Source organism: Pagrus pagrus, assembly GCF_965226575.1.
Source record: "Pagrus pagrus genome assembly, chromosome: 21".
NCBI classification, from domain to species: Eukaryota; Metazoa; Chordata; class Actinopteri; order Spariformes; family Sparidae; genus Pagrus; species Pagrus pagrus.
The window spans coordinates 27,118,528-27,143,560 of NC_140208.1; the positions used below are offsets into that span (position 1 = coordinate 27,118,528).

Consider the following 25,033-nt stretch of genomic DNA (forward strand, 5'->3'; position numbering starts at 1 on the left):
GTCTCCCAAATCCTTCAAAATATAGCACATAAAATACATTAGGGATGTTTTAACTGTGCAAACAGGGTCACTGGGCTATAACTAAACTTGACACTTCTTTTGGCAAACCGAGTGCCTTTTCATAAGATAGGTTGTGCAAAAAACGTTGCTAACGCTAGCTAGCGTTAGTTTAGCATTGCTCACTTATTAGCAAGCTAGCTGCGCTGCTCTACAACAACATGTCATGTTGCTTCTTATGTACGTCCAGTAAATGGGTAATTAGCAAATGTTATAAAAGAAGACTTACAGGGGGCGGCAGCACCAGCAGCTGCTGACAGACAGCAGTCTGGATGAGGCTGTCGGCGCCGAAGGCACCGTACCGCACCGGGGGTTGGGGGTTGGGGGGGGGGGGTCGCACAGTTCTTGCTTCGGAATCCCAGTTGAACTCCATCAGATCGCTGGAGTGATAATCCTCTGGTTTAAAGTGAACAACACACAACCAAGTTTTTTGTAGCTGACGCAGAGGTGAAGCCCCTTCTCTTCAGCTGCACAACACACACCTAGGCACGGAAGATAGCACCTTTCTTTTTTTCTGTTAGGAAACCGGTGGACTCGTGACAGGCTGGAGTTTGTGAAACCACCACAAACTCAATAAATTACCATGTCCATGATAACGCAATCCAAACCTACTGTAAACACACTGACTCACAATAAGACGGCCGCTCTGACAGATAGCCATCTGCTCCCACACTAAGCTATGGCAGCGGCTAGCATACAACTCCCTCTCATGACTTAATATGCAAAACACGCTGTACACATTCAGGATGACAAACTCTCTGTTATTCCTCTTAATCTGCACACCAATGCACCAGTCTGCTTCGAGTCGGATTACGCTGACCACTGGGGCATACCTTTTATGCAAGAGTGTCACTGTTCTGTGCATGTTTAAAATACTTTTATTAAAACATGTTACTGTATGTCCTACTGTATAGCCTCCCCTTTCACCCCCTCCATGCCCCCGGCTTTACTGTGTGGCCCCGGCCGGTGGAGCCCCTGCTGCACCATCCAACGGGCCGCCGGTAATGCTCCACTGTCACACCAACTGGGGTGAAAGTCCTCGCAGACATCCCATGGGACACATAAATAATCAAAGTGCACATGCAGCTAGTGGAAACGAGCCAGGAAAGAGCATGCATAACAGCGTGACATGAGCATTTCCTCAGAATGATTGACATGTTGGAGGACAAATAAGATGATCCACCCAGGGTGCTGCATTTGCAATGTTATAAAAGGTTGGCCACCAGAAAAATATCTATGACCCAGTAGGATTACAACCTATATGGACAACCCAGTTAATTTTTTGCTGGAAATCCAATATGGCCACCACAATATTAGCCCCTGTATAATTGAGGTGAATAGGGCAAAAATTTAAACTAAGAGATATCTCCATGAAACTTCACAGGTTGATCACTGACATGAAAGAGAACATCCTATGTATTGGAGGTTTCCATGAAGTTATATTTAAATATGCAAATAGGGCATTATTTGATTACATTACCCTTAACCTAACCCTAACACTGTAAAGTAACTCGGATTAATGGGTAGTCGGACTTTTGGGTGGTCGGACTGACGTATGCTCCCCCAATTCTGTATGGAGGCAATTTCCCGAGCAGCATCAGAAATCTCTCTAGTGAGAGGGAGAAGACAGACTTCAAAGCTAAGGCTGTTAAGAGAGGACTCAGGGTGGGGGAGGGGATGCCACCACAGGATGCCACTCAACAGGCTTAGAAACTGGCCTTCAGTGTCACTACAATGAGCTGCCAGAGCTAAAATATCAGTCTTTCCTAAATATTGTCTCAATATTCAGCCTTCCATGATAAGTCATTTTTTACAAGTAACAAAATTTAATAGAAAAGAAAAATTCTAATTGTATTTTTTTATTTTATTTTCAATAGTAATTTAAATATACATATCTGGTATAAAATATGTGAAAAACCCTATTAAAGATAAACAGCATTTAAAAAGTTCAGACTTCTGCTGCTCTGTATCTCAGATTGATTAAGTGCCATACTACATGCTCCTCTGAAAGTTCACAGTCAGGTCAGCTGCAAGTCAGGGTGGGGGAGGGGAGCTTTCAATGCACCTGCACCTCCAAACTCCCTCCAAAAACATTGCTGCGTTCAAGGCAGGCAGGAATCACTGATTTCCTGGAACTGAATAAATAATGACTATTAATACATGTATAACTTCTTAATCCCTTTATAATGTGAAATTATTCAAAGATAAAAAAACTATTTTAACTCGTTTTTACTAATCAAAACCATCCCATGGCTTGCATGACTGAGAATACTGCTTAAAACTATATTTGAAGTAATTATTTAATATGGGAGTAATTACCTCAATCTGTAGTATTTTTGCATTGAAATATTTGATAAAAGTTTCCTTTCAATTTGAGGCCATAACAGTAGTGAAGTTTCCCACTGCCTAGAGCAGTGAAGTTTCCCACTGCCTGTGAATGCATCAGAGAAGCCAACGGCGACGGCTAACAAGTCCTTCATCTCTGCTAAGTTAATCAGCGGATCGTGCGGAAAGTCGACTGAGGACTCGAGGTATTTTTGCAGTACTATTTATTTTTATACATTTTTGCATGTTATCTTGTCGACATTCAAATTACTCCATTTACTAAATGTTTGAAACCTTAACGTCTATTGTATCCTTATAGCATGAAGTCCGCCAATAAAGCCAAGCCAAGCCATATTAGGTCGATTGTAACGTTACAAAATACATACATTACGAGATTGAAACAAACAGTGAAAGTGATTCAGATTTTAATGATGAACATCTGTGATAGACTGCCATGAGCTGTTCTCATGGCACAATCCTTTGTGCATATGGTGGCATGCAAGGTTAGCCACAACCACTAGCCACAGCTGTAGTCACCAAGGATGTTATTTCAACCAGTATGTAACAAATTACGTTTCCATGCTCGACGCTTTTCTTTTTTTAATGTCGACTCACTCGATTGTGATTTTATATAGAGGACGTGTTGAAAATATCAAGATTAAACTCTGCAGGGGAATTCAGCACCGTTTTGGGAGGAACCCGCATAGTCAAAAATGACCTCCTAGTGTTTACCAAACCACACCTTGACCTTGTTGGAAAGCATCATGAGGTCAAAGAAAGATGTGAAGGAGAATTCAAAAGGACTGAAATGTCTGCGGTGCTCAGATAATCTGACTACACTATGTCTTCAGGTGTTATTGACATGGTCTGCGAAGGAACAGAAGCACATGGCTAATTCAAATGCAAAATAATGTCATCACACTGTTTGGACCTTCTCTTGAATTATAAACTCTAATAATTATAAACTTGAGAGGCAGAAGAAACTTTCCTGGAGAAATGTACTTAATAACCCTTGTGTGGTGTTCATATTTTTGTACTCAACCTGTGGGTCTGGTGGACCCGCTACTTTTTGGGGTATTTAATTCACCACAATCAAATAATTTCATGTTAAAGTAACAGTTGTTTACTTTATCCCTACACACACACACACACACACACACACACACACACACACAACCACACACACACACACACATATATATATATATATATATATATATATATATATATATATATATGATATGTATATAGATAGATAGATAGATAGATAGATAGATAGATTTGCATATATATATGCTAAGTACATACATTTTAAAAACAAACTTCACTTCACTTACAGTTTACTTACAGTAAAAAAAAAAAAAAGGGCTGTTGCGCTGCCTGGCTCACCTGCAGCTGGGCTGTCAGAGCAGCTCTGCTCTCCCTCTCTCTTCAGCCTTGTGTTTGGCTGCACTTGTACAAAAAAAATCACAAGCACTTTCAAAATGTAAAAGCGTGTGTTTTATTGTTACTTCTGTAGTCAACACACCACGGAGCGGCGCTCTGATCACAGGAGCACAGAAAAAAGAAACAAACTATGCATGATATTTACCTAATATAAACTCTATATTATTATTATATAAGCCTATTATTATTATTATTATTAAACGGTTTAAGAGTAAAATAATTCATTAAATACGACTGGGCGCGCTTGTGTCGTGGACAAAGACGAGAGCTCTGACACCGCGGGTCCGCCGCTCTGGTCATGCAGATTTGGTTTTCAGCAGCGGTGTGGAAGGAGCTTCCACTCTCTCTGTAAGTTACAAGCTACAGGTCATTTATCTAACATCACAATTAGTCCGAAGCTGTTTAAGGACGGTTAAAATGAAACTTAAGGTAAATATCATGCATAGTTTGTTTCTCTTTTCTTTGCTCCTGTGATCGTGTTGTAACAGTCAGAGTATAACAGAGCACTACCAGTTGACGCCACATGGTGGCACCTCCTTTTTGTTTGGTCACTTGGTATCACCCTTTCTCCCCGAGTCGACCTCCTTGACTTCAGTAATGTGGACGCTGGTGAAGGCTGCAGGCAAGGAACATATCTGTCCTTCGTTTATTATTTTGCTGAAGGTAATAGTTTATGCCGTGAGACCTGGCTTGTATGGTCTGTATCTGTGAATAAATGTACAGCGTGGAAATCCCTCCACTTCGTCTCCGGCCTCACAACTTGATTTTATGCTGGAGCTATGCTAATAGCATCCGTGGCTAAGCTTTCCGCCAGCTCCACGTTACAGTGTGTTGGCTACAGAAATAACAATAAAACACACGCTTTCACATTTTAAAAGTGCTTGTGATTTTAGTACAAGTGCAGCTAAACACAAGGCTGAAGAGAGAGGGACAGCAGAGCTGCTCTGACAGCTCAGCTGCAGGTGAGCCAGGCAGCGCAACGGCCCTTTTTTTTTTTTCTACCTTCTTCCTTCATGGGGACTGCCCTGGATTACTGGCACACGCCATAGCCGCATGCATTCTGTTTTAAATATGAATATTAATATTAATATTAACGATTAATCGATAATTGATTGTTAATTTTCCCGATGATCGATCAAAAAGACTGCTTCAAATGCCCATCCCTAGTAAGCAGAATCAATACCTGTCACAAAATCTGTTTTGTTATTGCTCTATTTTTTAAACACAATTTGTCTTGTATTTTCCTTCTTTGCAGGGCTTACTTTGGGCCAAAACTCCAGGTACATTAAAAATTGTAAGCATTATGGAGGGGACTTGGGACTACAATGAATGGAGCAATATGAGAAGAAGAGTATTAAGAAAAGTTGACAAACTAATACAAACATTAGAAAATGAAACCCATGATGAAAATGTGGAGGGCTTAAATATTGAAGCATCGGATGGGTTTGAAGAGATGCACGCTGTAGATGACAATGTGGGGGGCTTAAATAATGAAGCATTGGGTGGGTTTGAAGACATTCACACTAATAGTGGCGGAGAGAGTGAACTTAGTCGGAATATGGAGGAAGAACATAGGTTTGATGATTCTGATGAGATGGACTTGGATCATAGGGATGCATGCAGTGAGAGCGTTCCTGATTTAGGGTCTTCTCTGGCAGACTGGGCCATTGAATTTGAAATGAAATTTGCGGTAAGGTCCAGCTACTGTTAATTTGAATTGGTATTGTTATTTCCTTGCATACTAGATGGACTGTCTAATAGGGGTGTAACAATACATGTATTCGTATTGAATTGTTTCGGTACAGGACGTTCGGTTCGGTACAGGGCTGTGCACGGGTGAGTTTCCACAGCACTAGTTGCGTGTGTTTATTTTCTGCCTGCAGCTACACGTGCAGCCCGTTTACATCATGGCTAACGCTAGCGCGAAACCAGAGCTTGAAGACCCTCCCTTATCGCTTAAGTCTCCTGCTTGGGAACACTTCTATGAAGGTATATTTGGTGCAAAAGTCCTGAGCAGTTGTGACAGTGAATTTGTATCTGTAGAAAAAGAGTCACACATGTGTATCAGTAAAGTTGAAGTCACAGAGAAGGAGTTGCACACCTGTAGAATTTTTTTGTGTCCCACAAATACAACTCAACAGTTACACCTTCTCAAATTCTTCATTACAAGTACACAAATCCTCTGTTACAAATCACAAATCAAGAAATTCCTGCTCTCACACATTTTGCTCCAATAAATGCAGCAAAAATGGTGCAAAACACATTTGCACACCTGTATCAAAGAATCTGAAGCTGTGGACAAAATTTGAACATCTGTAAATCAGTATGTGAGTCCGTGTAATGAGAGTTGCACACCTGTAGAATTCTTTCTCACAAATATACATTTTTTTCTTGGATATTTTTTCAGCACACATACAAATCAGTAACTACAACTGCTTTAATCTGCTGCTACGGGTCACAAGTAAGTAACTACAACTGCTTGAATCTGCTGCTGCGGGTCACAGATGCCGTTTTCCTCTTTCAAATCACAAGTCGCCCGCGCTCTGACTTTTGCACCAAATATCTCAGCGTACTTGGGGCAAAAGTGATTTGTGTACCTGCAAACGCGATTCGTGTCTGTAGAGAATGGGGCGGGCTTTGTTCGGGGAACAGAGAACTCCAATTGGCCAGTTCTTCTTCTTCTTTGAGTCGTTATGGTGGTAGGCAAAGTTGCTTATACGCCATTGCCGCCACCTATTGGCTGGAGCGTGGAGCCGACCGTGGCATCTTAACAGGAAACATCCCGCCTAGCCATCAGCCAGAGCTGCGATCGCGCCTTGAAAAGAACGCCTTGACTCAGCGGAGCAGTTGGCGTGTGATGTTTAAGGTACGTATGTTTTCTGATATCACCACCGTTATACGTCTGTGTATCGTTTCATTATGCACTCCAGTCAGCTACGTTGGTGAAACATGTTTAGTTAAGTTAGCTCCCCTTGCCTCCCGAAACGTAACGTAGCTAGCTAACATATTATAACGTTAGCTATGGTATCTAGTCGTCTGTCGATATACCCTCATATTCAGTTATGTGCATTGATTCTGTTTTGCCTTCTAGAAAAATGTCAGATCAGGCCGGGTCTTCCCAGGTGAGTGATTTACTATGATAAGAAAACCATGGTTAACATCCTTTTTTTTGGGGGGGGGGGGACGAACGTTATAAAGCAATAAATCTCTGTTGGTAGTAGTTTGTTAATTGCGAATGTAGAGAACCGTTCATCCTATCTACTTCTCACTTAGTACATGTGTCGCTAATGACCCAAGGAAATGTTGGAATTTAGTGCGATTTGGACACGCGACACTTTCAATATTAATCTACTTCGATTAAATAAGGGAACACACACTCCCCCTTTTGGTCGCCGCTCAGTCGCAGTACACTACAGACCAACTCTTTTTCACTCCCAGTGAGTTACCAGCACGATCTGATAACCTAAAATAACTATAGTTGCAGTGTTTATTTAGCAGGCGTCTAACATAACAAGGCTATTTGAAAACTGTGGGCCACAGAAAGTTCCCTAGCTTTCCTAAAGTTAACCCATTTTCCCCGTGAAGCACAGTGTATTAAACCGGTGTTTTTAATCACAAGTAGCCACTACTTTTGTGTTTTTCGGTGAACCACAGTGTATTTCATCGGTGTTTCTGATCGTGAGTAGCTGGACTTGGTGAGTCTATTTCCCCAATGAATGACCTGAATCACGCACTCCTCCACTCGTGAGTTTCTTATATAATGTTGAAAAATAAATACATAGATATACAACTTGCTCATGTATACCTCAAAAAACATTAATGTGTCATGTTTAAGTTGTTCTGCATTTCAATTCTGAGAAAGTTTGTATATAATTACATTGTTGTATGTGTCATAGCAGTCTTTTTGAATATGAGCTCCAGTGTTTTTCTGATCAGAAATTTGTCTCTGTTGTTGTTATTATTATTATTATTATTATAAATATACAGCAGTGACATGGACATTAGATGATGATGATCAGGTGATTGACTTTTTACTGAAATATTAACAAGATAAGTTCTGCAATTTATTTGGGGTAAATTAATTGTTATTTTAATTGAGTAATAAAACAATATTCTTCAGAATAATCTATACATTAGTGGTGAAGAGTTATCAGAGAAATCATAAAAAAAAACTATAGTGAGACCGATGTAGAGAGAGAGTGTTAGGGTTAAGCCTCTCTCTACATGGAAGATAAGATATTCCGTTATTCTTCCCACAACAGGGAAATACACATGTCAGGTTAACCCTTACCCCCTCTCTCTGTCTCAGTATTGCTGGTTATAAATACTTAACAAGGCGTCAGCTAATTGGAGTTGTAATGTTAACCTTTTGACAAATCTGCACAGTCAGTGTCAGTGTGAAGTAGTTTGAATGAGCGGTTTCTCAAGGAAGCTACAAACAGCAACACCAGAGGTCAAACAATTGGCCTGTTACAAAGAGGCAGATTTTGAACCGGCACTGCAATATTTTGTATTGATGTTAGGAATACTATAGTTAAGTAAAGGGATGTCAGAGTTTACATTACAGTTAATTTAAAATCTAAATTTCCCATTAATGACTGTATTTCTCCTGCAGGGAAGTGCACCTTGTAGTAGGTGCATTGTGGTAGAACTACCAAATGCCATATTGAAGTACAATTGACATGTCTGTTCAGGCCTCAGGAATATATGGCCTGTCCATATAATAGTGCTGTAACGATTCATTTTAACAATGATTCGATTCATATCACGTTTCGTGGTTAACGATACGATTCAAGGACGATCGTCTTTCACTTAGAACAATACGATCCGATACGATTCAGTGACTTGATATCGATTCAGTAACTTTTTAGCCAAATATTCAACCAGTGTGACTGTGAAATAAATACCTGGATACTGGACAGTGCAGGTGAAGTGTCAGGTTTAAATTATGGATATAAACAAGTACACAACAATTAATGGCAAATGTATTAACCTTTTATTTGAATGAAGTGCAACCAGGAGGTTAACCTTTTCTGCTCTCATTTTCAATATAAAAAGTAGGGCTGCCCCCAAATAGTCGACCAAGCACTGGTCGACCAAAAAGTCATTAGATGACCAAAATTTCATTGGTCGATTGGTCGCAGAAAAAAAAACTGACTGGCGGCTGGACTGTGTATAAAAGGCTGGAGGGCTTTTAATTTGAAGGGCCAGATACAGGAAGTCGTGACACCCACTCACTGTCAGTGTTTGTTTTTTTTAACACGGCAGGTCCCTCCATCGGGGTTAGACAGTTAACAATTAATCAACCAATTAATAGCCAACCATGTCGGGAAAGACATCTAAAATATGGGATCATTTTGAAAAGAAGAAGGATGACCCAAAGAAGGTGACATGCAAACTTTGCAAGAAAAACTTCGCCTATCACTGTTCACGACGAACATGATGTACCACCTTAAACATGTAAGTAGCCTAGCTACCTGCCCATGGCAGCCGAACGTTTGAAAGCAGAGATAAATACATTTTATTATTGTTATGTGCGCTAGTATTAGACTATTCGTGTGTACTGGGAAGGCTAAATTATCCAGCTCACTATGTTTTACTTATTGTGTAAATCTCTCTACAGGCGCATCCACTTTACCGCAGAGACTTTTTAAATTTTTTTTAATATATACATTATATATATGCGTCGATTAGTCGACTAATCGCTCTGAATTGACGACCACTGGTCGACCAAGAAAATCCTTGGTCAGGGGCAGCCCTAATAAAAAGAGTATAGTAAGTGCAACCAGCATTTCTTCAGGTTGAATTAATAGTAGGTTTATCTGCTACTTCTGCTGTTGTTTACAACATAAAAAGAGTAGTTGTTGTCACTCTGAGATTTGCGCTACTGCCGGCGTGTGCCGATGACATCACAGACAGTCAGACTGAATCGAGTAACGTTTAATGTGTCTTTATCGTTAAAAGTGCTAAAAAAAACACACATCCATTAAGTTTGCCATGCTTAAATCCAATGTGCAATTTCCAAGTATCGATACAAGCCCGGAAGGCCAACTTGCCGAGCACAGATCGATGAAGTTGGATCGTAGGAACATAAATTGAGTAATCGATTGAGTAGATGAATCGTTACACACCTACCATATAATCAACAATACATTAGAAAAAGCTTTTTGCAAAAGTGAGTCTTTTATGTGTAAACATGCTGTCTTGCAAATTTTGCACAGTTTCCAAATGCATCTAATTAAATGTAATTTCCACATCTGTCAAATTTACCAGCCCACAACAAACATTGAGACAGCAGTTCGTACGCTTCTGCACTGCATAAGAGGTGAAAGGGACAGCAGACCTCATGCACCTCAACACGCAGCTGCACAGTCTACTGCCACTGGACCTACTACAGCTGCTCAGCCTACTGCCTCTGGGCCTACTAGCAGCAGACCTGTAAGACCAGCTACTGTACACCAGGAGATGCAAAGGTAAGTGACTGTTTGACTAAGATAGAATATATAATGTTTTATTATCTTTAAAGAAAAAGTTTCATAGTGTTCTAACAGTTTTCAACAGTTGAAAGCCTCTATTTAATCTGAGCTAAATTAGGCAACACAATGCAAAGCATTTATCCAAGATTTAGGGTTTTTTTATTCTTGCTACATCCTTTCATACTACATACTTTGTTGCAAGTGATTTGTAGCATTTGTATGTGTCAGTGAAGGAATTACTAAAAACTTGGCAATACTGCCAGTATACTGCATGTATTTAAACTGACAGTAATGTTGAATTTTATGGTTTTAAGTATTAAAACAATTACATTTATTTAAAAAAGTTGTCCTTTGATATTTAGATGTTCACTCAATAACTGTCTATGCTTCATCCAAGATGTTTCCCAGCATTGTATTCTGGAGGCCAGAAACGCAAAAGGAAGTCAGCAGATCCTCCATGTATGTCGGTGGTAAAATTTATGGAACTGCAGTTCTGCCTACAACCTACAAACACAGACAAAACACCAAAGGATGAGGCAATGCTCCTGCAAGCAGGTCTTGGAAGGCGGACCATAAATGTGCCTAACAATGCAGATCACGCAGAGGTGAGCCTTAAGAATAAGACAACAATGAACTCAAGCAACATCATAGTAGTTTTTCAGCTGATATTTCAAATCTTGTGATTTCTGCCGTGGCCACCATACTGCTGGTAGATGGTGGGCAGTTAATTCATCATTGAGCTTATTCACTTCATCTAATACAGAAACACCGGTCGTAAAGATACTAAATCCTGATGATATGCTATTCTTAGTGATGGCACAGTTATATTGATTAACCAGCAAGGTGGCAGGACAGCTAGTTACATTACGAAATATCAGAGCTCATTCACATCAAATCACTTTTGCTCTGCTAATCTCTGATATTTACATTGTGATGGCACACCTGTCTGCTGCTCTGCTCATTTGCAAGAGCCTGGGTGGGTCATCAATGTAACAGGCTGCACCTGAGAGGTGGGAGGGGCAAAAGTCTCAGATGGGCTGCTCTCCAAGGCTGATCTCTTACTCTCTGGGCAGCTTCATCTTGGCCTCATGGCCTCTCCATTGTTTTAGTTATGCTTTTGGTTATGGTTTGTGCATCTATTACAATGCTCTATTTTTTCCCAAGTATCATTATTATTGTCAACCATCTCTGTCTAGCACATTAACTGGACTATGATCTTTTTCTGCCGTCTACAGCTGATGACATTATTAAAAGTGCGTCCACAATGACCGCATTGCTAACTTTTTCCAGATAAGCAGAGTACTGTTGGAAGAATTTCCCAAAATGCGAGATGTGCGTGGTGGTTGGCTGCTCAAAAAAGCTTCAGGTGATATTCTTTTTCCGTTGTTGCATAACATATCTAAACCTGCTGTATATATAAAAGATATGCATGAAAAGGTTGTTAAACGTTACGAATGTATCGTGATATGTTATCTGGAATGTCAATGTTTTCTATGATATATAGAAAGATTAAGCCCTTAGAATGAGCTAATAAAATGTTTTCATTTCTAAAGGGGGAAGTGGACAAAGAAAGACCACTCCACTGCCCCAGGGGTCCCAAGGGTACACTGCAAAGATACTTCGGTCTTCATCAAACAGTGGGAAAAATGTGCTATACATTGTCCCTCTTCAAGAAAAAATGGATACCACCCCGCTGCCGTATGATGCTGCAGAGTTCGAAAAAATGCCAAAAAACGAATGCATGACCTGTGGCTGCTTGATTCCTCTGCCCCTGATTCAGTTCCATATTCAGTCCTGTCAAGACAATGTAAGTTTTCATAAACATCTTTAATAACCAAAAAAGAGTCTTCTATACCTTTAAGTTCCTCAGCTGTGATTGTATGAACTCCTGCACTGCCTGTGTACTGTGACTTAATATTGAGCTGACCATTGTGTTTTATATTACCCAAAAGAGAGGTGCATCTGAAGAGGAAGCGGAACAGGTTTCGGATATCATTTGTGTGGTAAGATGTCACTGATGTTTCAGTTATAATATTGAAGCAGCATTTTAGATAATTACACATACTGATATCACAGACATCAGCATGTTATCTTCTTTGGTTCATTTACCACCGTCGTATTGTCAAGTTCAGGTGTGTTCATTTATATACTCCTTTGTAACCTGCTTGGCCCACAGGACTTCTCCTGTCCAATTTGTGGAAAGCAGTTTCCTGCAGAGACTGTTGCCTACCATGCAAGTTCATGTGGGGAAAGGTATTCCACTCATTATAACAAACTAGTTCTGTGCCTGTCCAGAAGGTGCCTTTTCGTAACAGGCTGATTGTAACTTTCTTGAACTACTCATCCAAAATACTTCTTCACACTACTTCTTCACTTTTGATGTTTAATTTAAAGATATTTTTTTATTACTCAATTACACGTAATGCTCCATGTACTAAGCCTGAGTTGGCTGGGTTTGATTCCCATCAGCGCCCTTTGCTGCATGTCGTCCCACCTCTCCCATATTTCTTGTCACTTTGGCTGCACTATCAAATGAAGGTAAAAAGCTACAGGCATATACATATATCACGCACACATGTAACGTCCAAATCGCACCAATTTTTCTATGATCATGAGTATGCACATCCTCGGGTTACCAGCAAGACACATGCCAAGTTTGAAGTAGTTTGGATGAACAGTTGATAGGCCATTCACAAGTGAACAGAGTTTTTGCTAAATAGTAAGATGTTGTTGTAAAATCTTAAATTTAGTTTAAAGTCATCCTTACACACTAAATGAAGAGTCGGCACTGTAAACGGCAAATGATTTAACATTTATGTATAGGTTACTTGATTTGTAGCATAATGCTCTAGATACTCATTTCATATGCATGTGTTGCAGGTAGTAGGTTGGCTCAATGGGTGCAATCAGGTGGGCCTCATGGCACAATGCCATATGAGGTCTGCAGAGGTCTTCTGTATTTTGGTTGAACTGTGATGTTTAGACTATATACATTATTGTATTTCTGCTTATTGTTGTTTCTTTATGCTTTATGTTAAGGTTTTCTGAGTTTTCTTCAACTCCATCTGACTCTGAGAGTATGCACATGGTCAGCACACCTGACCCTAGACCTTGCACATCAACTACCCTGCCGCTTGACGATGTCCCATTGTCCAGACCACTCGAAACAGATGATTTGGGTTAGCATTTATTCATTCAGAGTTAATTCTAATACAATACAATTAGTCATAATTGTGTAATATGGTTAAAATGACATTGCTTTTACAATAAATGCCACAATTCAGAAATGCAACCTTACATCACCATACACTTTGCAATGTAGATGTTGCAAAATGAGTCAGCCTGGTTTTCATTCTTTATAATAGTCTACATGGTCCACATGGGCAAATACAGATCATGTAGACTATATAGACCAAATGTTGTTGAATTTTCACTAACCAGTCTTTGTGTATTTGCTCATGCAGTAATGAGTTAAGTGTACTGAGTGAGCAAGGAATGTTGACCACATTGATTCAGACATCTTGTTATAGCTAGGGTGTGATTATCACTTTAAACAAAATTTCTTTTTTCATTTCCAGCTTGGAAAAGCATTGACGATCCAGAAGTGGCAGCAGACCAGTACAAAAAGCAATGGCTACAGTCCAGAGAAGATGAGCCTACCCTAAAAATTAAAATTGACATCACAGAAGATGTAGAGGACCAAGAGGGCAGAATCCTCTCCTTTTATAAGGCTCCCAACATTGACTGGGCAAGACCTTTCCAAGCGAAACTTCAGGGTACTGTAACTTAACTAAGCTGTACGCCTTACTGTTTTAATTGCATGTAAAGAGAATGATGGTTGTCTGTTCACCTGTTTCTTGCTGTTTTCCCCTGAGGACGTGTGAAAAATATTTTAATATTGATTTTAATGACACATAATGCCAAATGTGTGTGTGTGTGTGTGTGTGTGTGTGTGTGTGTGTGTGTGTGTGTGTGTGTGTGTGTGTAAGTAAAATTATACCTGAATAGGCATGATTAGTACTAGTGTACACTTTTAAACTTTGTCTGTGTTTTTAGGAGATGTGGCCGTTGGAGATGGTGTGAATCGACACTTTTTCAGTATGGTCATGCACAAGTTGCACCATGGTTTCACAGTTGATTTTGGTAAGTCCTCTGGACAAATCTGCTACGTGAATAGACATAAAAGTTAAGGAATATTTGAGTAAATAAAGTTATTAAATATTTGAGATTCGGAAGCATATTATAGGTAATAATTTTGGCTCACTCTCAATCTGAATTTTTATAGATTGTCAGAAAAAACAAAAAGCTATCTGTCTCATTGCACATTCCTAATGTTTGTCAAACTTTTTCATGATAAAGTATGTATTTCTTCCTTCCTCACTGGAGTATTGCATAAAGATTGAACGGCAGTCAAAAGAAACGATTATTTTGTACTTTCTGTTTTTGATTATTTCTCTGTAGGAAATGCATGCGGCACGTTGCTGTTTGAGGGCCAACCTGACCACCTAATCCCTTCCACCTCCCAAGTGTTGGTGCAGAATGAGATGTTTATTGTGGCAGGAAGAATGATAGGCCATTCTTTCCTTCATGGTGGCCCTCGTCTGACAGGTGTTAGCCCAGCAGTTCTTCATGTGCTGTTGGGTGATCCACCCCAGACATCCACCATCACCCTTGAAGATGTGGCGGACATGGACATCAGGGAGACCATAAAACCGGTAAGTATAGAGAGGTGCAATGCACTCCATCAGCAACTGTTTCATTTGAATCTTTGTACCTCAGCACATTGTATTAAATGAAGCTATGAAAGATGTAAGAGTGCATATTGTCAGCTTTAATATTAGGGTATTTACATCCTCAACAGGTGATGTAGAAAAAGTTGTATTTTTCAATCTTAATTTTGAAACACAAATAGCCAAACAGCCGTCAAGCAGCTGTCCACTCACTTTAATTCACATAAAAGTGGTGAGTGTAAAAAAAAGAGCCATAACTACCATACAATTCACCTGATATGAATGTAAATGCTCATATCATAACATTATATTCTCAAGCACTTAACCTCAAATATATTGTTTCTTGCCAAGCCCAATATGCTATATTTAATAGACAGCAGTGTCACTGAAAATTTGGACAGCACTCAATGTACATGTACATGTACATACAATTTAAATGTTATTGTGGTTGGTCTCATTTTGATTTAAAAGCTGTATGAAGATGGACAATCAAGCAGGAAGAGAGATGAATGCAAGAACCAATGCAGTGCACTCACTCTGGATCAGAGGGCAGCTATAAATGCGTTGGCAATGGCATGGGACCTCCCTGTATTAACAGAAACCAACAGCACCTGGCTTCTTCACAATCTGCTTCAGCATGCAGTAAATCCCAGTTCCAACACTCGATCCATGAACGATTTGGATTTAGATTTTGGTCGCTATGGTGTTTAAGTATTGTAGAGCAAGTTTCTTTGTAGTCTAATGCTTTAGATTATCTTCTATCTTTATCTTCCATCGCTGTTTTTATTCCATGTAGTTTAACTTTTTGCTTTTGTACAACTGAAATTTTCATTTCTGAATAAACTTATCGAACACCCTGAATCTTCATCATAGGACTACAACAATAGACAGTAATTACTGTATGTGATAGATTGAAGAACTTTAGACATTGCAGATAATTTGCAGACAGAAATTAAACAAAAGACATGGTCTTGACAGGAGAGACTAATTATTATTTATCCATGATTTATTTTAAGGTGCTTGGGCGAAATGTGCACCAACTGAAGCAGCTCAGGCAGGGACTGAAGGAGTCACTGATTTTGCCACTGCTGCAATCTCGACCAGACACTGTGGCATCAGTTTTTCCATGTCAGTTGAGGGCTGTATGCAGTGCCCAGGTAGTGCATGTAATTTTTCTCCCCAATAATAAACCATATCTTAAGTACCATCTGACCATTTTAAACTATGTACCCTCAGTCTGAATGAATACGTTGAAGTAAAATGAGTCAAAGAAGCCACACAAGAATGAAACCTGCAAATGGTGATATAATTTGTGTATTGTCATAATCATCCTGTTTTTTTAATTATTGCAGATTGTTTTAGACCAAATCAAATGGCCTGAAGCAGGATCATTGGAGGATGATGACAGCGATGGTTACTCGGTTGATTCCAAATGCCGAATTATGGGGTACTTGCGTGAGTTTGTGAGAACAGGTATATTGCATATCGATTGCATACTTTTTCCTTTTTCCACAATGTCCCTCCCACAGTAATAAGGTTTAAAATGCATAATTATTTTCTGTCCTGTGTACTTGTACACTATATAGTCTGTTTACAGACTAGCACAGTATTTGTCTATTGTACTGTAGCATGTAGTCACTCACTTATCTCAGTTTTCAATTGTTCGAGAACTTTTATTGTTGTTCTTTCGCTGTCTTTGCTTTCAGTGTCCCAAGAGCAGCTGAAACAGCTAGTCAAGTTCTGGGTTGGATGGGAGATACCCATGGCTGACATGAAAGTGGAGGTGGTGCAGGCAGAACATCCAACTTCATCCACATGCTTCCGTACCCTTCGCTTGCCTGTTAACTACAACAGTTACAGCGAGTTTAGCTCTCACTTACAAAACTGCATTGCCACAAATGACAGTGGCTTTGGATTGTTGTAGAGTAATACTACACCTGTTAAGAATGTTAACAAGAGTCTGAACAGAATGTTAAGAGGGGTTTTTTTTGTGATAAAATTTTTATTTCTTTTTTTTTTTTTTGCAAACTTACAAAGAAAAAAGAAACACAGATGTGTGCCCATAAGAAAGACATTTCATTTGAAAGAAACAAAACACATACAAAATAAGTAATGAGAAAATAATTAATTTTAACACTTACAAATTCACAAGTTACCTCTTGTTTTCCATTTAACTGCATTAATGTAAGCAACTACAAGGAACTTTATTTTTATTTTTTATTTACAAAAGCTTTATGGGCAAACTTTGTTAAAGCAGTCAGTGTACATTTAAGTATTCACTATTTTCATTAAACATATTTCTAGCTTTTCCATGTTGTTGAACTTTATTCAACTCTGTTTTGATTTATCACAGTCCAGTCCACTGTTCAGGGCTACACATAGCCAATGCTGTGCATATACTGCAGTGCAGCTAAGTATTTGTCCACCCCCATGCACGTTGAGGGTCCCATTGGGTCCACAGCAGCACAGAGTCCAGCCAGGTTCTCAGGTCTCAGGGGGCAGTCACTCTCAGGGATGTGCACACCATAGTTTGGATTGCTGGGTGTAAGGCCACTACTCTCCCAGTCAATTGGTGGCATGCGCAAATCCTGTAAGATACAAAGTTATTTTGTGGTATAATTTTTCGACAAGACGTGACGTGCTGAAGAAAGATAAACTGCAATGCCAGATAATAATCAAATATTATGTTGTGTGTTGATCAAGTAATACAATAGTGTGAAGAAAATGTTAAATGCCTAATATAGGGATAGTAATCATCCAAAACATATCTTATGTAAGCGTCACTGCACCATGTATGACTTGTTGTGTGACCACAGAGTGAATCTGACCCCATGTGTGAACTTTTGAAATTACAAAGTGCACTCATATAAAACTTACTTAAAAAAATAATCACAAGAAAGAGATAAGGGTGTCAAAAATGCAGCTGTAAGTAAGTAAAAATAAGGACAAGAAGAAGTCAAAGACATAGCGGTGTAATGAGGATGGCGGAAGAGGTTTTAAAAAAAAAATATGCCTGTACATATTTGGGCAAAGCCGGATTTCTCCTTGAGGGTCTGGAAAAACCCTAAAATGCCCCACAAGTAATGATGTAATGAAATAATGATATTGACCAAAGAGAATTATAAAGATGTCAATTTTCTGCCAATGTGAATGTTAAGAGGTTGGTCAATAGGTGTGGGAAAAGTGAAATCTAAAGGGAATATAAGCTATTGCACTAGCCATTGAAGCTCAGAGGCAAGTTTTTTTTGCTGCTCAAGACTCTGACTCCTGATGATCTTTTTGAACACTATTGAGAAGCTTTTTTCCTGAACTGATTGAACATTGCTAAAACCACCTAAAATTTTGGTCCAGTGGCCTGGGACTTAGGTTTCAAGGGACATCAATATTCTTACACAACACTTCAGCACACCTTCAGCCAGTAGGGGACAGAATCAGAGGAACCCACCACCAGAGGCGTCCACACCCTCTCATCAGACCCACAGGCCCAAAATTTAAAGGTAAGCAGAGCCTGTAATATCTGCAAATTTACGTAGTGGTGTCTGAGTGGAAGGTGTGGTCCGCCCAGGTAAAGGATAGCCTCATAATTTATGATTCACCCCTTTCTGAACCTAACCCTTAACCCTCTAAATTAATGATCACGGGAGTCAACAGGGCAGCAGTGTGTGTTCTGTGTTACTGTCTGTGTCTGTTTCCATGTCTCAGCAAAACCATGGTGAGGAAAGAGTGAATGAGTGTGATGAGATTATGCTCAATGTGTGCATTGCATGCTGGCTTGTAGCAACACAATTTCTCTTGCCTCAACTCCGTGATGTGCCGACTATATTTCAGAAATAGTTACCTCATCATTGTACTCTTCAGAGTTGCACTGTAGTCCCATGTGCCAAAGCTGGTTGGGAGTGCGATTTCTCTCACTTGAAATGGGATGATTGTCCCAGCCATCCCTGAAAACATCAAGCTGTGCTTGCAAGCGGGGAATGAAGACCCAGTGGCAGCAGAAGAGGTGAGTGCTACTGGAGAGATCAAGGAGACCATCCTCCTCCAGGTGATGCAACATGTCATAGAAGTGGCACGTGACTGCTCTGAAGACATCTCGCCAGAGACGTTCAATTCTGTTAAAAGCACATAATTTAGAATTCAAATTATTTCAGCATTGAGAATACTTGCATTGAAAAACAAGTAATAAAGTCAGCCGAATACAGTTATTATTGTACCATGCTAATAAAAGAAAGACATGCCAAGACAGTGAAAAACTGAAAGAAGCCCATGCAAGCTAGCCACCATACTGCCCTTGAGATCCCTAAAACAGTTTATGATGCCCTAACTGAACTGCATTGCCTAGCGTCTGTACAAAATGAAAAGGAACAGTTTCCCTGCATATTACGGGGTTGTAATATTTAAGATATGTGTCTAAGCTTCTTGATATGTGTGTATCTGTACAGTGATTTAAATAATGATGAGCTTGATGCCCTGGTGTCAGCCATCCACTCCAGCAACCCACATGCAGCTGCAGATCACTGGTGCTTTAGCATGAATTGAGGTTGGTTGTGTTTATTAAAAGGAAATCTATTGCAGGACTTATGGTAACATACTAATGGTAATGTTTTTCCATTAAGGTACAATATGGTGATATTTGAAGGAACTGATGGCTTCTCAAGGAAGGTAGTGATGATAATAACTTGAAGGCCCTTTTCACAGCATGTGTTTTTTAAAAAAGTACTATAACCACTGTATAAAGACTAGTAAATTGTTAATGCTGAAAACCTGAAGTTACATAAGGACAGCAAAGAATTTTAGTTCAAAGTTACGGTCAAGATTTTCATATTTACCAAAGTCACATCTACAACATCAAAATGTTCTTAATAACAGACATCTCTTCTATTTGCGTAAACTGAATTGTTACATACATGTATACCCTATACACACTGTATATTACATATTCTCACCCTCTTAAAGTAATGGCTTATGTCATATTTTGAAGTTTTCTAAAAACAGAAAAAACTGAACCAAATATCTTCTATCTGTTTTTTCTGTTTTTAGAAAAACTTGAAAATGACTTAGGCCAATATTTTAAGAGGGTGACGATATATGTATGTATGTGTGTTTTCATAAGTACCTCTGATTATGCACACTTTTCCCTGCAATGAAGCTGTTTCTCCCAGCTCCTCGGATAGAGAACATAAGGCGAGCCACATCAACATTTTCCACTCCATGGTCACCCCGAACCCTAGAGAATTGAATGTGGTGTAACTGAGGACAGCATATTTTTACACTTCCTTCAGATGCAGCATTTACTATGAAGAACAGTTAGTGTGATATAGTTAAGGGTAGGATATATCAATTTAAATGTACAGGATTTACCTTTGTGGTAAGCCATGTTTCTCAACAGCTTCACTGAAAAAGGCAAGGGACGTGGAGGCCTTGTTGTTATTGGCAACACCAAGATACATAATCTATAAAATAATACAGAAAAACCCCATTATACCCTAAATCATACATACTATAGCAACTATCCTGACCTTATTAGTCACACAGTTGGGTGCAGCAATGAAAAACAAACTGATGTCTGTTACTAAGAAAATTTTGATGTTGTAAGCATGATTCAAGTAAATATGACATTTATGATCTTAACTTTTAACAACATTAACAATTTACTAGTCATTATATAATGATTATGCTACCTTAAAAACACATGCTGTGAAAAGGGCCTTTAACTTATTATTATCACTACCTTCCTTGAGAAGCCATCTATTCCTCCGAATATCACCATATTGTACCTTAATTGAAAAACATTACTATTAGTATGTTACCACAAGTCCTGCAATAGATTTCTATTTAACTAACACAACCAACCTTATGAGTTTGTGGTTTGTGTCGATATGCACCAGTGATCTGGGGCCTGGGACAGAGTATGTTCTGCGTACCACACACCGCAACTCTGACATTCTTGACACAATCCCTGCAGTGTCAACTCTGTGCATTGATGCACGAACCCTCTCCCACTGAACTCTATGTCCCTGAGCTCGCAGCAGTCCCAACATCATTCTGTACCCTGCATGAAGGTTGCTGGAGTGGATGGCTGACACCAGCACGTCAAGTTCATCATCATTTAAGTCACTGTACAGACCCCTCACAGAGAAACCCCAATGACTCATACGTCTCTGCAGCGTCCACCTAGAAACCCCAATGAGCTTGGCAATATACTTCACAGTCAGGCCCATGTTAAGGAGCTCAGACACATACTCTTTGCATATTGCAACCGTGGGACGACCAGTATTTCCCCTCTCCAGAGAAACTGTTACAAATGTCTCCCTTTCATTTTGCCCTGACACTAGGCGATGTACCTCCATTAGGGCATCATAAACTGCTTGAGGGATTTCTAGCACGCTTGATAATGCACTAAGAAGAACCAGCTCCTGTGAGCATATGAAGTCAAGGTAGTCTCGGTCCAGAGGGGCACGATCAAGCCAACTTGACAATCTATTGAAGAGTCTGTCCAGTATTTGGCTGAGCACCATTTCCTGGAGGAGAAACAAAACATTCTGGTACAATGATGTCTCTAACATTTTGGGGCTGGGGGAGGGGAATATGTGACACGCTTTGTGCTTATATGCTTTGGAGGTATACCCAGATCTTTTCTGCCTGGTTGTGATTTAGACATGATCCAAGCACAGTTCAGTAAACAAATACAAGTAAACAGAGGAACTGCTGTTTATCTGGATACAAAAGCAGTATTAAGTTTTCATTTCTCAACAGATTTCATTAACTCTTTTATATATTTCATGGGTTGTGATCTACATAGAGAACAAAAGCAAAGTTTTGTCTCCAGTTACATAGAATTTTGTATTTTTGTCTAATTTTGTGAATGAGGCTATACACTAACAACGGATTAAAGTCACATAAAAAAGGCAAACCTAATAAATGTCTGTATGTAAATGTATGTCTGTTTTAGTGTTCTTTATATAATGAATATGTTTGCTGTTTACCTTGTAGTTAGACAGCCTTTTGAAGTTTGTGTTGCTTGTTAACTCATTCTCTCCCCAGCACCAGTGTCCCTTGACAAAAACAGTGATTTTACCTCTCAGAGCTCAGAAGCTGCTGGTCAACTTCTGCCTCACTCAGTCAGTTTAATTGTGGTATTTTGTGATTTTGATGTTGGAATGAGTCTGAATTTACTGAAGTCACACAAACAGCCCAATCAAAGTGGCAGTCAGAGACCAGCAGCTCCTCTGGTGTGAGAGGTTAAAATTATGTTGAAGTCAAGGGAGTTTAGTGCTGGGAAAGTGATTTAACAAGTGTGTTAACGTTTCAAAAGAGTCTGTCTAACACTAAGTTAAAGCACTGAACAAATTCTTAATATACCCCACACTTAAACAGTGATTTTATTAGGTTTGCCTTTTTTTGTGTTAAAAATATATTTTGCTGCCATCCACACAGCAGTACACAGTCCAGCTTGATGTTGGTACTCCAGTCTGCATCTCTGTACCACAGTCTATTGTATGTAATACACTGACTGTGTACAAGTACCTCATACAACCACAATTCAAAGAACCCAAACTATTCTTTAAATACTACTATTTAAGTAAATCATAATATTTCTTCCACCACTGCCTACACATACTAGCCTTCACCTTATTGTTTTATAATTATTTAGGAAACATCATTCATCATTCATGTTAAGTAAATACTCACGATATGACACTCACCTGGGAAGACCCGGCCTGATCTGACATTTTTCTAGAAGGCAAAACAGAATCAATGCACATAACTGAATATGAGGGTATATCGACAGACGACTAGATACCATAGCTAACGTTATAATATGTTAGCTAGCTACGTTACGTTTCGGGAGGCAAGGGGAGCTAACTTAACTAAACATGTTTCACCAACGTAGCTGACTGGAGTGCATAATGAAACGATACACAGACGTATAACGGTGGTGATATCAGAAAACATACGTACCTTAAACATCACACGCCAACTGCTCCGCTGAGTCAAGGCGTTCTTTTCAAGGCGCGATCGCAGCTCTGGCTGATGGCTAGGCGGGATGTTTCCTGTTAAGATGCCACGGTCGGCTCCACGCTCCAGCCAATAGGTGGCGGCAATGGCGTATAAGCAACTTTGCCTACCACCATAACGACTCAAAGAAGAAGAAGAACTGGCCAATTGGAGTTCTCTGTTCCCCGAACAAAGCCCGCCCCATTCTCTACAGACACGAATCGCGTTTGCAGGTACACAAATCACTTTTGCCCCAAGTACGCTGAGATATTTGGTGCAAAAGTCAGAGCGCGGGCGACTTGTGATTTGAAAGAGGAAAACGGCATCTGTGACCCGCAGCAGCAGATTCAAGCAGTTGTAGTTACTTACTTGTGACCCGTAGCAGCAGATTAAAGCAGTTGTAGTTACTGATTTGTATGTGTGCTGAAAAAATATCCAAGAAAAAAATGTATATTTGTGAGAAAGAATTCTACAGGTGTGCAACTCTCATTACACGGACTCACATACTGATTTACAGATGTTCAAATTTTGTCCACAGCTTCAGATTCTTTGATACAGGTGTGCAAATGTGTTTTGCACCATTTTTGCTGCATTTATTGGAGCAAAATGTGTGAGAGCAGGAATTTCTTGATTTGTGATTTGTAACAGAGGATTTGTGTACTTGTAATGAAGAATTTGAGAAGGTGTAACTGTTGAGTTGTATTTGTGGGACACAAAAAAATTCTACAGGTGTGCAACTCCTTCTCTGTGACTTCAACTTTACTGATACACATGTGTGACTCTTTTTCTACAGATACAAATTCACTGTCACAACTGCTCAGGACTTTTGCACCAAATATACCTTCATACACTTCGGCTTCCTGGTTACATATTGCAACGGAGAAAGACGAGTCGGGCACGGCGCAGTTCGGCCGAACAGCTGGAGAAACGAAACCGAAACAATTCCCGTGATAATTACATAATCACACACGACTGCAGTTATACGTGTTATAAACATAACACGAAGTGTTTCCGACTGAAGGATTAGAAGAAGAGCGCGTATTTGTCTCTTTTTTGAGGTTTTTGTGCTTGTATCAACACGGAGTGTTTTATTTTGAAAATCAACCGGATGTATTGTTGTTGTTTCGTGTCTGCTCTTCCTGTCTGCTCTGCGCTAAATTCGGCTGAATTTCTGCGTTGTGCCGCGGCACTTGAAACGGCACCACCCGAGTGTGAATATCACTGCTACAAGAAAAAAAAATGACCTTAGTGCAAATGCAGCTGACTCTGGCAATCAAGCAGCCTCTCTCTAGCAACTCAGCCCGTATGAACAACACACCAGTGCAAACCTGGCAGAGGGATTAAAGGAGACAGTGAAAATTATTTATTTAACTTATTACCAGGCAGCACTTTACAACAGTATTCTATTTTTTTAATTTTATTTTCATATTTTGTATAATGTTACAATAAATTGTTGGTTTACAAAAGTTCCGAATAAACAACAAGCAAATTTATGTTTTGCATTTTGTTCCCGCACTGTACCGAAAATGAACCGAACCGTGACCTCAAAACCGAGGTACGTATCGAACCGTGATTTTTGTGTATTGTTACACCAGCCTCTTTAATTTTGTTTATTCCCCTCCTCAAGAGCATATACCATTCAGAAAACTACCAACCAAGGAGGGGCATCTTTGCAACACAAAACCAAATAAATCCAATGCTTATTATGCTGATTGCAGAGTCCATCATACACCCGAGGTGAAGCTGTGTGTCCTCCAGCCTGCATCAGAGAGGCCAGTCATCCCATCGGCTGCACCAGAAAAGCCTTTCATCACTTAATCTGCACCAGAGAAGGACCGTTTCATCTGAGCCACAGCCACTAATAAGAATACCACAAACAAATTTTAACGTGAGCATTTTATTGATTTATGATTGTAATCTGCTGTCTATAACACAATTTTTATGTGGTCAGATGTTTAACTGCTTATCCACAAAACCTTTTTTTCCCTCCTACCTGACCTGTGA

General features: G+C 39.6%; 2 protein-coding genes across 7 annotated transcripts; one reads left to right on the plus strand and one right to left on the minus strand.

Moving 5' to 3' along the window:
- Positions 1–6,303: 6,303 nt before the first annotated feature.
- LOC311250880 (uncharacterized protein) lies at positions 6,304–17,361 on the plus strand. Of its 4 annotated transcripts, XM_084343003.1 has the most exons (16): positions 6,304–6,694; positions 6,920–6,950; positions 10,102–10,301; positions 10,702–10,909; positions 11,595–11,670; positions 11,858–12,111; positions 12,257–12,307; positions 12,481–12,557; positions 13,344–13,483; positions 13,883–14,080; positions 14,361–14,447; positions 14,766–15,019; positions 15,506–15,676; positions 16,051–16,191; positions 16,387–16,507; positions 16,741–17,361. In XM_084343003.1, the coding sequence occupies exons 2-16, from the start codon at positions 6,924–6,926 to the stop codon at positions 16,956–16,958; spliced, it is 2,223 nt and encodes a 740-aa protein (XP_084199129.1). In that variant the 5' UTR covers positions 6,304–6,694; positions 6,920–6,923; the 3' UTR covers positions 16,959–17,361. The 4 variants fall into 4 exon arrangements, with proteins under 4 accessions (XP_084199129.1, XP_084199128.1, XP_084199130.1 ...); XM_084343002.1 differs by having other exon boundaries at positions 6,304–6,950; XM_084343004.1 differs by lacking the exon at positions 6,920–6,950.
- A 45-nt stretch (positions 17,362–17,406) lies between these two features.
- On the minus strand, positions 17,407–23,384 carry LOC311250882 (uncharacterized protein; the record flags this gene model as incomplete). Of its 3 annotated transcripts, none has more annotated exons than XM_084343009.1 (7): positions 22,994–23,384; positions 22,738–22,768; positions 20,763–20,808; positions 20,393–20,425; positions 20,148–20,258; positions 18,873–19,143; positions 17,407–17,622 (listed from the first exon to the last, which is right to left on the minus strand). In XM_084343009.1, exons 3-7 carry the CDS (start codon positions 20,777–20,779, stop codon positions 17,407–17,409), a joined length of 648 nt encoding a protein of 215 aa, XP_084199135.1. In that variant the 5' UTR covers positions 20,780–20,808; positions 22,738–22,768; positions 22,994–23,384. The 3 variants fall into 3 exon arrangements, with proteins under 3 accessions (XP_084199135.1, XP_084199133.1, XP_084199134.1); XM_084343007.1 differs by having other exon boundaries at positions 20,393–20,484; XM_084343008.1 differs by having other exon boundaries at positions 20,393–20,484; positions 20,763–21,552.
- Between the last annotated feature and the right edge of the window lie 1,649 nt (positions 23,385–25,033).